The sequence below is a fragment of the Sinocyclocheilus anshuiensis genome, unplaced genomic scaffold, assembly GCF_001515605.1.
Source record: "Sinocyclocheilus anshuiensis isolate Anshui unplaced genomic scaffold, SAMN03320099.WGS_v1.1 scaffold487, whole genome shotgun sequence".
In the NCBI taxonomy this organism is placed as follows: domain Eukaryota; kingdom Metazoa; phylum Chordata; class Actinopteri; order Cypriniformes; family Cyprinidae; genus Sinocyclocheilus; species Sinocyclocheilus anshuiensis.
This window is the reverse complement of record NW_015548240.1, coordinates 799,948-813,454: the sequence shown is the minus strand read 5'-3', so window position 1 is coordinate 813,454 and position 13,507 is coordinate 799,948. Positions and strand designations below refer to the sequence as shown.

At 37.6% G+C, this 13,507-nt stretch overlaps 3 protein-coding genes across 4 annotated transcripts in view; 1 reads left to right on the top strand and 2 right to left on the bottom strand.

Moving 5' to 3' along the window:
• The window catches only part of med6 (mediator complex subunit 6), a 4,159-nt gene extending 2,838 nt beyond the window's left edge, over window positions 1–1,321 (bottom strand). For both annotated transcript variants that reach the window (XM_016442311.1, XM_016442312.1), the window contains exons 1-3: window positions 1,258–1,321; window positions 797–956; window positions 509–600 (exon numbers count right to left, since the gene is read on the bottom strand). In XM_016442311.1, coding sequence (XP_016297797.1) covers window positions 509–600; window positions 797–956; window positions 1,258–1,279 — 274 coding nt within the window. In that variant the 5' untranslated portion in view covers window positions 1,280–1,321. The remainder of the gene's footprint in view (window positions 1–508; window positions 601–796; window positions 957–1,257) is intronic.
• Window positions 1,322–3,748: 2,427 nt separating this feature from the next.
• Window positions 3,749–6,720, top strand: ttc9 (tetratricopeptide repeat domain 9). Its single transcript, XM_016442313.1, has 3 exons — window positions 3,749–4,539; window positions 4,895–5,077; window positions 5,898–6,720. The coding sequence occupies exons 1-3, from the start codon at window positions 4,104–4,106 to the stop codon at window positions 5,978–5,980; spliced, it is 702 nt and encodes a 233-aa protein (XP_016297799.1). The 5' UTR covers window positions 3,749–4,103; the 3' UTR covers window positions 5,981–6,720.
• Window positions 6,721–9,954: 3,234 nt separating this feature from the next.
• LOC107654958 (mitogen-activated protein kinase kinase kinase 9-like) overlaps window positions 9,955–13,507 on the bottom strand; it is a 19,208-nt gene continuing 15,655 nt past the window's right edge. The window contains exons 10-11 of the mRNA XM_016442308.1: window positions 11,791–12,519; window positions 9,955–10,880 (exon numbers count right to left, since the gene is read on the bottom strand). Coding sequence (XP_016297794.1) covers window positions 10,480–10,880; window positions 11,791–12,519 — 1,130 coding nt within the window. The 3' untranslated portion in view covers window positions 9,955–10,479. The remainder of the gene's footprint in view (window positions 10,881–11,790; window positions 12,520–13,507) is intronic.

Sequence of the window (13,507 nt, the reverse complement as noted above, 5' to 3'; positions counted from 1 at the left end):
CACACTACACACTGACTAAAATTAAAAAAGTGAAAAAGCATAATAGGACCCCTTTAAGAGCTTGAACCTTTACAGTGTCCATCTTAAACAGAACAAAAATATATACATTGACTTGTACCAGGACTTTAAAAAGGACTCAAAATTCTTTAGTATTAGTGAGTGTCTCAGTCCACATTACATTGACACTGATGATTTAGAGAGATTAACCAGTTAAATATAATAAATGTATTATTATTATTATCATCATCAACCCTAACAACAACATGTACTGTTTAAATGGCTTTGAAACTGTACCAAACATTGTTGTTTGTGATAAGTATCATTTTAAACTATACTTGACCTGGATTGCAAGTCTGTCAACACTGCAACTGATACAAAAAAGCATCATCTGAAAACACAGTGCAGGCACCAAACTAAAACTATTCTCAAATTACCATATTAAAAGCAAAAACGGCAACACAGACAGCAGAATCTGAACAGCACAGCATAAACTGAACAGCAGTGTCACCTTGTGTTGGTGACTGTCTCTGCTGTTTTCTGATGATGTACAGAATCGGCTCCTGAGCGTGAAGCAAAATATATTCCACACCCACCATCTGACTACACACATAGAAAACACAATTAGACACAAACAACACAGCTCTACCTATTTTAATTGAATAGGAAACAAAACAATCAGTAGTGGCAGTAAAATAAACACACATTCATGTATAATACATGTATAACAAAATATACCTGACATGACTAAGAGTATACTATGTATAACACAGTTTTAATGGCATAGTGCAGTGCTTACTTGAGGTGATCCAGGGTTAATCTCTGCATTTTGACCACCTCGTTGTTGCAGGTGCGATCATAGAAGGGGTTGCTCCTCTCGGAGAAATACTCCAGTACATTGCTGGGGTTCAGGATGGGCACCCAGCCACTATCCACCCACGAGATGCCCAGCAAATTATCTGACAAACACAAAACAAAAAATCATATTCGAATGAGAATATTTCCGTCAAGGAAAAAAAAAACAATAAAATATATCGTAGAAATTTCAGATAATACTGCGCGCCTCCAACAACAACAAACTATAGCGACAATGCTAAAGAGCAAAGTGATTATATTGGCCGGACAAACCCAGCATTCTGTTAAACTATTTTATATTTCTTATACAGCATTTCAACGTGATGGCAAATAGGATTTGCTAGGAATAAAGCTGTCAAAGAAAATAAACTATCTGCTAATTAATTCGCGAAACCAACAAACTACCTCTTAAATCCACCGACGCCATCTTCGCACTCTGACGCAAGCTGATGACACAATAACTGTCGACGCTCTATGACGCTTCCCTTTTAATTTCTCCATGTAGTAGTCAAAAGAAACCACAAAGAGACCACAAAGACAGGTTTACAATTTGAGAATTTGCTATTGTGAATGTAAAATTTGCTTAAGAAAATAATTAAATTTATAATAAAACAAATATTTTCTTTTGTGGGGTCTAAGTCAAAATACCCAAATATAATGTTTCTCATTTGTATCGAAAATTCTGGCAAAATCTTGTCTTTCAAGTGTCACTACTGTTGATATTTTGCATTTTGTACTGTTTTGTGTGTTCTTGTTTCCAGCAATAAAAAAAATAAGAAACCCAAATCAAAAGAAACCCAATTCAAAATTATGAATTAAAATGTCTTTCTATTTCATTTCATGGTTAAAATTCAGTGTTGAAAATGCCCGCTTCTCCTTATGAAATTCCTATACTGAGGAACATATGATTTTTGTGTGTGCTTTTTTCTTTCTTTTGCTTTTTTTTAAAATTTATCAATCAATACTTGTTTGATTTGCTGCTAAAACATAGTTTGCTAATAAAGTATTGAAGCAATTCCTAATAAGTTTTATTATTATATCTGCATTGTGCAGAACATTACATCATACATCACGGGATAGTTTATTTAATAATGTTTGTAACACACACACACACATTATATATATATATATATATATATATAAAATAGTCAGGCTAATTCTTATGACACAGTCTTAACATGAAGGCTACGTTTATGCAAGTAAGCAAGTAGCCCTCGGGATCTCACTAAGATCAGTCTTAGATCAGTCTTGCTATGTTTACAAGTGTTCAGTCATACACACACAATGATGTACAACATTTTAGATTTTAAAGGAGTTCAGTTAAGACAAAAATAATTATATTCGTAATAATGTAGGCTATAGTCAACGTGACCATGAAAGCAAGAATTAGGAAAGATGCCTCTGGACCTAATTAAAACTACATTGGTTGGAACATCATCACTACAGATGAATTCATCAGAAGGGACAAAATATCCAACAGACTCCCTGTAGGCAGAATTCTGCAAGAATATCCTATGAGTGCAGTGCAGCAGAAAACACCACATAATGCCTGCAGAGCAAAAACAGGATTATACCCATAAAAATCCAGAAAAGGTCTACTACATTCCTCATCTACATGAGCCACAGTCATACTCTACAACCCCAACGCCAGTCAAGCTCAAATGCCACTAATCCTTAAAGGGTTAGTTCACCCAAAAATAAAAATTCTGTCATTAATTACTCACCCTCATGTTGTTCCAAACCCGTAAGACCTTCGTTCATCTTCGGAACACAAATTAAGATATTTTTGATTAAATCTGAGAGCTCTCTGACCCTCCCATGCAGCAAGGATCCTTACATGATCAAGGTCCAGAAACCTAGCGAGGACATCGGTAAAATAATCCAGAACATTTATTTTTAAAATAATCAAAAGAAGGGTATTAGGAGCAATTACAAGTCTATAACTAATAAAGTCACAAACTATACTAACCTGTCATCTTTTGGCAACATACAGGATATATAGCATATATTCCCCGAAGTAATAATAAATATATGCATATATACAAAGACAAATATGCGTTTTATTAAAACATATTGATCAGCAAATGTAGAACAGGATTCTGCTAGTTACTAGCCTATTTAGACGTGTTTAAAACTAATATAAATATTTATATTAATTTAAATATTTAAGTAATATCAACCATGCAGTCAAAATAATTTTTATAGAAGCTGAGTTAAAGTGAATCTAACATTCGTGAAACTTTCAATCAGCAGTCAAGAGAATAATAGTTGGGGAAAAAATAGGGGGAAAAAGGAATTTAAAAACTTAAAAACGTCAGAGAGTAGAAGAAAAATACTGGACAATAAAAGAAAGAAAGAAAGAAAGAAAGCACTTGTTTTTTCTCAGACAGATTGAACTCTACTAGTTTATGTGCATATGACATGCACATGTGTTTGAGAGTATAGTAATAACAGACTGAGTAAAGCAGAACTCTCCACCCAGCACGATTTACCGCAATCACACGACACACCCAGACACAACAACCGTACCAGCCACCCGCTTACAACACACACACACACACACGCACACACACACACACACCTGTGGGACAACATGACGTTTCCCAAAGTGATTCATTCCATTACGCAGATATTCACCATATTACTTCTTAATTAAATGAATGTGGGTTGACAATAACTTTGTTGTGAGCATAATAAGAGAAGAACAGGTCTTCTGAATCAAGGGAAGATCAAAGTAAGAGAATGAAACTGTAAACAGCTCTTTTCAGTGTCCAACAGCAGCTGGTTTTCTGTTCTGTGTTCTGGGGGCAGAAATCACGTCACACGAAATCATCTTTGAGCAAGTGAAATGCGTTTGTTAACGGCTGAGTTGCGCTCAGCTGGATTTCAATGGAAACGAGAGCTCGCGCAGGGGGGCTGACAGACCGGTTATCGCGCTCCATCCGTGATGACCGCATTTCTTAAGGGCAGCGCGAGCTGTGGCTTCATGCGCACGCTCGCTCACTCCCTTTTGAGTCATTTGGTGAGAGCAGGACGTGCCGATCCCTGTCCGTTCCGCTAGACTGCTGAAAAAAAGAGAGAGGCGGCGAAAAAGAGGAAAAATTCACAGTATTGTGTGTGTGAATAATCCGGGAATCCATCTTTAAAACAGAACCGTGAAGACGTGCTCGTCACGCGGGCATATAAACGCGCAAAGAGGCAACGAACGGACCTGGGAAACGTGAGTTTTAGAGAAGTATCGAATCGGTGGGATGAGCGTGGAGCAGGGCAGGTTTGAAGGAATGATACGCAAGAGAAACGGCACGATGAGCGGCAGCGCGAACTCCACCGTCACGCAGCCTCCCGGTGGACGGAGCCGCGGAGACTCGCGCTACCCGCAGTACGCGCCCCATCAGAGCGGTACGATGATGGTGAAACCCCAAAACGAGCCGGCGGACCTGGTCAAACGAGCCCTGGACTTCAAGACGCAGGGCACGCAGTGCTACAAGGATAAAAAATACCGCGAGGCCATCGGCAAGTACCACCGCGCGTTGCTGGAAATGAAGGGTCTGTGTCGCGTGCTGGGGGACCCTGACACCAGCAAGTCCCCCTCCACCGTCCTGACCAGCATCAGCAAGTCCAGCCTGACAGACGAGCAGAAAGGCGCGGTGGAGAACGCGGAGCTGGAGTGCTACAACAGCCTGGCAGGTGGGAACGCACATCATGTTTCACCACTTTGACCAGAGGATTTTCAGTGCACTTAGAACTGTTTTCTATGTATTCCACCTGTTAAGACTGAATGCAAGGCAAGCAGAGCATAATATTCACATTAGTGCCGGGTTTCAGTGGCAAACTGCTAGATTTGGTTTCTCCAACCCTGAATATGCCTTGAAAGAAGTGAATGTCTTCAATTCTGCATGTAGAATGACGTCATGGTTTGTCTAGATTACAGGTTTTATACCTACGTTTGATTATTAAACTGCAGAAAACATGATTAAGTATCATAAACACGAATCATCAATTTTGCATTGGTGTCATTCGTTCTGTCTGTGTTTGCATGTAGCATGTCTGTTGCAGATGGAGCTAGTGAATTATGAACGAGTGAAAGAGTACTGTCTGAAGGTTTTGAGAAAGGAGGGCGAGAATTTTAAAGCCCTGTATCGCTCTGGTGTGGCATATTATCATCTGGGAGACTTCAACAAAGCCCTGCACTACCTGAAGGAGTCACGCAAACAGCAGCCCACAGGTCAGTCGGATCAAACTCTCACACACTACACTAGGGTTCATGGACCTCCGGAAATCTGTCTCAAATCTCACTGCACAACCACGGAAAGTTATGAGAGTGCAACACCAAATGTTCACTTTTCCAGTGGCCTTGGTTCCATAATACATTTCCTATTCATTTAGTTTCATTTATAAATGTTAGCTTTGGAACATAACCATGCTCTGAAATGAACCACAACATTGCAACATTTTATTTGTTACAAGTATGATATCTTGTTGAGAATTGCAAAGTTGATTAAGAGTGAGATGCATTCGATTATAAGAGGCCGATCGAAAGAGGTCCTTGGTTCAAAAAAGTTTGACAAATACCAAATGCAATTATGTGTTTCTGATGTCATCAAAAAACAGTGTAAAAAGTAATTGTTACATTTGCAATAATGTGAACCAATGAGGTCATATTACAACGAAACAAATATCTCAAAGAACAAGTGAAAAAGATTTTAGAAAATGCCAGTGTAGTCTGATTCACTTGCCAGTATGATGATAATATACTGTATTATGTGTAAATCATCTTCTTTTATACTCTATACTAAGTCACAAAACACTATCTCAGCATTTCAGGGCTTCATTTGAGCTCTTACACAAGTCTTATGTGTTCAGGTGCAAGTACAAGAAGCAGCTTCTGAACCCAAAACACCTGCTCTTCAGGACAACAGTGATTGTGCTGATAGATTAATAATAAATAATCACAAAACCGAAATGATTTTTCTTTCACTACACTTCCTGCCTGCGTTTTCTCAGTTAAAACAGCTGTTTCCTCTTTGTCTATGCATGTGGAACAGACACAAACGTCATCCGCTACATCCAGCTCACGGAAATGAAGATTCGACGAAATGCCCAGAGAGAGAAATCAGAAGTTCTGTAAAAACAGCAGCTCCCGCTCGAATAGCTTTCCACTGCGGACACCCCACACTTCCCTCATCGCACTCTCTGTGGACGAGGTTCTACATTTCACGGAAGACTTTATTCCAGTGCGGATCAACACACCTGTCTCAGTCCTGTCAGAAACAGTCTCTGGCTCAGACTGAAGAGCTGAATCAGGTGTGCTGTGCCCTGCTGTAGACTGTGGAGACCATGGATGGAGACCACCAGGGATCTCAATGGCATTTATTATGCTTTTTGAAGTACAGTAGTGTTGTCAAAATGTTTGCTTTTATTCCTCAGTTGCATTTAAGCGAAAAACGAACAGATGTATGTCTCTCAAAGTGGTTGTGGTCTGAAGTTGTGCTCCACAGAACACCCTCAGATCATTTTGTGGCTGGTGAAACATAGTTTACATATTCCTGCAGCTTTTTCATTTGCATATTGTTTCCAGATCATGACAAAGATGTTTTTATTAGAGATTCTGAAGCAGTTTTGCTGGAAACACATGAAGCTCCTTCATTTGAAGTGCAGTTAAGTGTCACTACCAGTGAAAACGATGCCAATCATATACAACCTACTCTTCACTTAACACCCACATTCAAATCGCAGTGGGAAAGATCTCACACGCAGATAGTGGGCTTAAGTGTACACACACACACACTCAGTGGGCATGAGTGTAAGCATGTGAATCAAGCACAGTCTGACACGCATGCAAAAGCATGTAGGAGTAAAATAAACTGGTCATTGTTATACGTAGGAGTGTGTGTTTTTTTGTCCATGCTGGGTTGATTTATCTCTGATTCTTACTGATGGTGAGGAGTGAAGATGTTAGTTTGATGATAATCTTTTAATTTTGACAGAGAAGGGATTTTATCTATCTATATTTTCACTGTAATCAACTGCTTATTATGGGTTTTACTTGCAGCTAAACGGCAGGTACACAAAACTGTCCAATTCAGTGCTCCATTCTGGTTGCTATGGTGAGGTTGCATAGAAATCTTTCTTGGAGACAGATGGGGAAGCTGTCCTAGACATGCAACAGAATGTGTAACAAGAATGAAATTTCATTAAATTGCTGAGCAAATATTCAGTATTTCTTAAATTTGCAGTAATGTGGACCAATGAGGTTGTATTACTACAAAACAATAATCTCACATTTAATAAATCCCATATATATATAATTATTATAAAAATGGTGAATAGGGTGGGTCAAATTTTATCAAGTGGCTAATCACAGTACACTAAGACAAGTTTTGTATTAGAAGATTTATGAAAGGTTATGCTTCAATATGCAAATTATGCATTATCTAATTAAATATGCATAGATTTGCATACAATTGCAGAACAGAAATCTGAATGTCAAATAAAGCTATGTTCAAAATTCTTATTTTTTTGAATTCTTGTTTTATATAATATTTCTTTGTATTGCTCCAGAAATCAGAAAATACTGTCCACTGCCAGAAAATAAATTCACCGTGTTTTTAGGAATAAAATGTTACATAAATCAGGTGAATTATTATATATGAATTAAGCCCTTTGTAAAAAAAACCTTCAGAATATAGTTGGGAATAGAATGGAAAAGTCTGGTCTACATAAGTGATAAAGTAGAGATTTCTGGCTCAGTGCAGGATAAAAAAAAACATTTTGAGAAAACAGCCTTTGAAATACAAAATTGAAATTTACAGATGCAAATAGATAAAGTAATAAAACAAACACTTAAATGTGTATTTTGGATGTTTTCTTTATACTAGTTTGAAACAAGACATGTTGTGGAAGCAAAATAGCTCAAAATTGATCAGTGTATGAAAAAAATAATGGGTTTGTCTTGTCTTAATGTTTATATTAATAGAGATGAAATAGAGAATGCATTTGGAAAATGGCAGTCAAGTCTCATTTAATTGCTGTGATTATGATAATATGTGAAAATCATTTTCTAGTTGTGTACTCTATCCTAAGACAGTCAGTCACAAAACACCACATCTCAGCATTTCAGGGCTTTAATTGAGCTCTTACACAAGTCTAATGTGCTCGGGTGCAAGTACAAGTTTCATAGCAGCAGCTTCTGAACCCAAAACACCTGCTCTTCAGGAAAACAGTGATTGTGCTGATAAATGATAGCAGATGCTCCTGATGATGGCTACACATTCCTTTAAGCCATAAAAAATACCGCTGTTCCACATACAGATGGAATGAAATAAGAGTTCTCAAATCCTCAGCCAAATGTCCTTGCCAGATTTCAGGATTCTGCATTCTACTGCAAGTTCATTTTGCCGTATGCATGTAAAATTATGTTCAAAATCTGGTTTCAGGTGACAGAAGGGGGAAGACAGACATAAGCACTTGTGTTTTGGCTCTAAATGTTGTTTTGTCTCTAGAGGGCCTCTTCGCCAGTGTAGAGATGAAAGATTGGACTGAGACGGAGGACAACGAACACTGCTGTAAACGTGCAAAAGAATGTTCACCTTGAATGTCTGAACATGTTCAGAAATGTTTGTCTTCATCAATTTTATCTTAACAAAAATGTGAAAAATATAAAAAGAATTTAAATAAATATGTGTAAACTTATATTAACAAATATTGCACTAAAAATTGCAAAACAAATTCAATATGCATTCTGAATTGCATGCATAACACACACACACACGCACACATTCACACCACACATACTGCACATGCACAAACACCGGAAGACTGCAATAATGTACCTGACTATTGTATAGCTGAAAATGTAGAGCCAATAAATTCTAACTTAAAAATTCTTTAAGACGTTTCCCCATGTTTAATACTGGTGGTTTGGATAGTGAAGAGGTCACTAAACAAGCATATTATTTGTGAAAGACTATGTGTTGCATGCTACAGTGAAAACCACAGAACAATCAGTGATCTCGAATGGTCTAAATATGATAAGTATGACAGAACTATACATTCATGAGACCGGAAAAAGCACTTCTAAAGGTGTACAATCTGATTTATGTATGAAAAATAAAACCTGAAGTCTCCAATGAGTATCCACCATAAACCATGTTCCCCAGTTAATTCAGTGCTATGTTCAGAGAGCTAAATCTACTATAAACATGCAGACATGTGTACAGTACATACAGAGAGGAAGTCAATACAGCGCAGCAGGACAGCTGAGATAATACACTCAATATGAATAAAAAAAGAAGTTTGCAAATAAAAAAGTGTCCTGATAAATGTCTTTCAAGATCTCAGCTGCAGACCCTGTACTTTTCTAAAGCACTCAGAAATCAGTCCGGCCATTAAAGAAGCATCTGGATTGTATTTTTATTCGATAGCTTATAATGCCTGGTGGTAAATAGTAGAGTTTACTGAAGAAGAGCTTATTAAACGCACTGTTAGACCCCACACTGCAATAAACTATATACTTTCTCAGTATTTTTGTCTTGTTTTCTAGTATAAATAAACATTCTTGAATCAAGATACAATTACTTTGAGAAGCAAAATGATATAAAATTGTTTTCTGAAAAATATAACAAAATTAAGTGAATTTACACTTAAACTGAGAAAAAAAAAAGAGTAAGAAAATTAACTTGTTTTCCCTTTAAAGCAATTGTAGGTAATTTTTCCCCCTTGAAATATCAGTTTCAAAATCATTCTGATGGTACATTAACTTCTTATAAGGTGAATGGCTTCGGTTTCTTTCCCATTCTCCCCCCAAATGTCTGTTCTAGGAGCTGTAAGTTTAGTGAGAGGGAACTAAATTCAGAGAGAAGGGCGAATTGCTTTATGGCAACAACAAATTTAGGTGTACAGCTATTGTATTTACGACAGTGAACTTCACTCACTTAACTGTAGGGGGCTTCAAAGTCGCAAAAATACACAAAACTACATACAGTTGATTTAAATTGGACAAATATTTCTTCTTCTTTTAAGCATAAAGACACTTAATTCTGATCATTTTTTAAGAAAACTTCATTTTGATTTTCAAGTAAATGTATCTTGATTTAAGAATGTTTCGATATTTGTACTGGAAAACAAGGCAAAATATCGAGGAAGAAAATGAGGAGTGTATATATGTGTTGAAAATCTGTAATATTGAATTGGACATAGATTAGACCATAACTGCATCTGGATTATGCAAAAACCAAGCACCTTTGGTTTATGCTGGGTAATTAATCCTTATCACTACAATCAGTTCTTAATATTGTGAATACATATACTGAAAAAAAAAAACATTTCAAACCAGACCAAGTTGGTTTGCTGGTCTTAGTTGGTCTTCTAGTCCAGTCAAGTTGGTCTATTAGCTGGTTTAAGAGGGGTTTTGGGCACTTGGGCGACAAGTTGACCACCCAGCTAGCTTGACCAGGCTTAAACCAGCTAAAACCAGCTTAAACCTTACGTTTGCTAAGATAAGCTAACCATCTTACTCTGGTTTAAGCAGTTTTTTTTCTCCAGGGTATCCAGAACTCCCCTTGCATTGACTTGATAGTCTAAGTGCTACATCTGAAACCAAGTGGGTCTAAATTTGTGAAGGTGAAATCAGGAGCAAAACCCTGGTCGTACTCTGTAAGGTGAGTCTCTGGGATCTGACGAGAGAGGCCGTGTCCCATCCCTGTATTGTCCTTCATCCCGTTGGTCCAAAAGGCTGTCATTTACCCAAGGGGAACAGGGGGTTGGTGGTTCCATTGGAGTGGGCAAGACAGCCACACCTCCTCCAAACTCCACAGTGGATGGGGTTTCAGTGCTGGACGTGTGGGCAGGAGATTCGCCCCACTGGGATCCACAGCGAGCTCGTGGACAGGGGCGGGGCCTAGCCAGGAAGTCCAGAGTCTTGGGACGCTCAGGTTGGAAGCGTCGACGTGGCGTAGGTGGGAAGATGAGATTTGGATCGGGAAGACGGGGCACCTCTGAGGGGTCCTCACTTAAGGTCCACGGAGTCACTGCACATACAGCATCACAAAAGGCACAAAATGAAACCAAATTACAGCTACGAACTGAATCAGTTTCTGTGAAAGGAATTCAAATTGTGTTAACTGAGGGATCAATGACGTATCAAGAAAATGAATATTTTAAATAGGTTGGAAATATCTAGTTTAAAACATGTACGAAGTTCTCTCTAAATCTACTCTTTGTTGGTTTTTATGTAGTTTTACAAAACTTTTATACTATTTTTAAGAAACGTTTCAATTTAATGACAATGTAGTTTACCTATCAAAAAAAAAGTTATATATTTTTTGTACACACCTTAAAAACAAGAGTGTAAACATTTTAATTATCAATTAAATTCCAATATAAATAAATCAATATTTATGATTTAATAATTTATGAGTTATAATACAATGTTATTTCTATATTTAATATACTATATATTATTATTTATAATTGACATTATTTATACCAAATTATATTATGTCATATATATATTATATATTATATTCTTATTTATTTATAATATATGAGTTAATATGATAATTAATTAAGGAATTAATATGAGATTTAATCATATTTTAAGACTTGTGAATTGTGAAATAGTCAAATATAATTTTTTCTGCATGTTTTTTGCATGTTGGTTGCACCACATGATTTTGACAAATATTTGAAAAAATACTTTAAAAATGTGAACAATATTCTTTTAAAATTATATATTTAAAAATATTTTAATATGAATAAACAGTGAAGTTGTTTTGTTAAAATATTTTTTTATAAGTTGAATAATAATAAAAGATGATGCCAAAAGGCTTTTTCTTTATTATTAAATCACGACAGTATTACCCTATTTTTTAATAAATAGATCCAGACAAAAACATAAGCATCTTGTCATTGACCCAGAGGTTTGCATGAGTTTCTCACCTGTTGTTTTGGAGGGTGTGGTAGGGGCAGGACTGTGGTTGCTATGGGCAGACAGGCACCCCATCTTTATTGCACCATCTGAAGGTGTGCGATGAAGCCTGCAGGCGGCACTGGGCGCAGAGGGCACGTGTGTGGGCGTCAGAGACTGTCGAGGGTGCCGTTTAAAGCTCTCCAGGTGGGTGTTGACCAGTGGGTTCAGAGGAGGCGGGGTCTGTCCAGGGGGCGGAGCAGGGGGCATAGGTGGGCGTAGCACGAGCAGCTCTTCACTGTCTGAGCGCAGAAGAGATCGGGTTGAGTTACAATCAGACACAGATGAAAGAGACAGGAGTGTGAGGGACATGGGCAGAGGGGGAGGGCGACGGGGGCTTTCCCGTTTGAAGAGTTTGCATGTGGGTGGGCTGGCGCCACGACTTGGACCCCCACTACGGTGAAACAGCCCTTCCCATCGCGGACGTACAGTCTCTTCCACACGCACCAGGTCCAATAGATTTTGACCTAAACCCACAGCAGCCAGAACAGCCCCGCAGCCCAGCAACACCAGTTCTGATCTACGGCTTCCACTGGGGCTCCGCCGTGTATAACTGGGGGAAACGTCAGAAGCCATTCCAGTCGTGCTGCACTCCATGCCGTAACTGTCCGTAGCGGATCCATCCCTGTGGAACGGGATGCAGAGGTATGATTGGCCAGGGGAGTCAGCTGACTCCGATGGGAAGCAGCAGTCCTCATTTTCTACAGAGAGAGAAAGAGACGGGTGGGGGGAGAAAGATTTCACAAAGTTGCACCATAACCAGCCTTCACATCTTGACAGTTACAGGATGAAGTTTTTTTGATTTATGTTTTTTTTAATTCTCCTTTGTTGCTAATATTATAATGTAAAAAAAAATCTGTGACATTTCAACCTAGTTAGATGAGCTTAAACTGGTCTATTGCTAGTGAGATAACAGAAATGTCAAAATAAGGAAAATGTGTCATCGGCATGATGCAATGATGCCAACATAATGTCAGCATCACAAATTTTCAGCATCACAAATTTTCAATCTTACAAATGTTAAGTTATTTAAAGTATCCACATAGGAGTGCATGGCCGTGTGACACAGAGTTGGGCAAAAATAGGAATTTGGCCACATGATGAAGAATTGTAATTTGAACTGGAATTACTGGAAGAGCAATTTACACAACAGAAAAATTTTGTTATTCCAACTCAAGTTTTACAATGATTAATTCTTGCTAATTATTGGCTATTTACTCTTCGATAGATATAATTTATTTACATTATTAAGAATTTATTTATTTACAGATTTTACTTGCCATACAGCATCACAAAATATCTCTACACTGTTTTTAAAGAATTTTCTAAAAATAAATGAAGGCATCATTACAGTTAATGACTGAATATTATTTTTCTGGAAATAAAACATATGTTGTGTGATAACATATTTATGTGTATACATTAAATACTAAAATATTACTAAAATGACAATTGCAGCAGTTATTAAATGTGTTATCGATTGTAAGAAAGTGCCAGAGTTTGAGCAGACAAAATGACTGGAGATGTCCAGCATATATCACTAAAGAGAAATCTGTTGTATCACCGCAAGTTCCAGTTATGACATTTTGATTAGGGATGCAAAACGATTAATCGTGATTCATCGATTCAAAATAAAAGTTTATGTTTACATACTATATGTGTGTGTTCTGTGTATATTCATTATATATA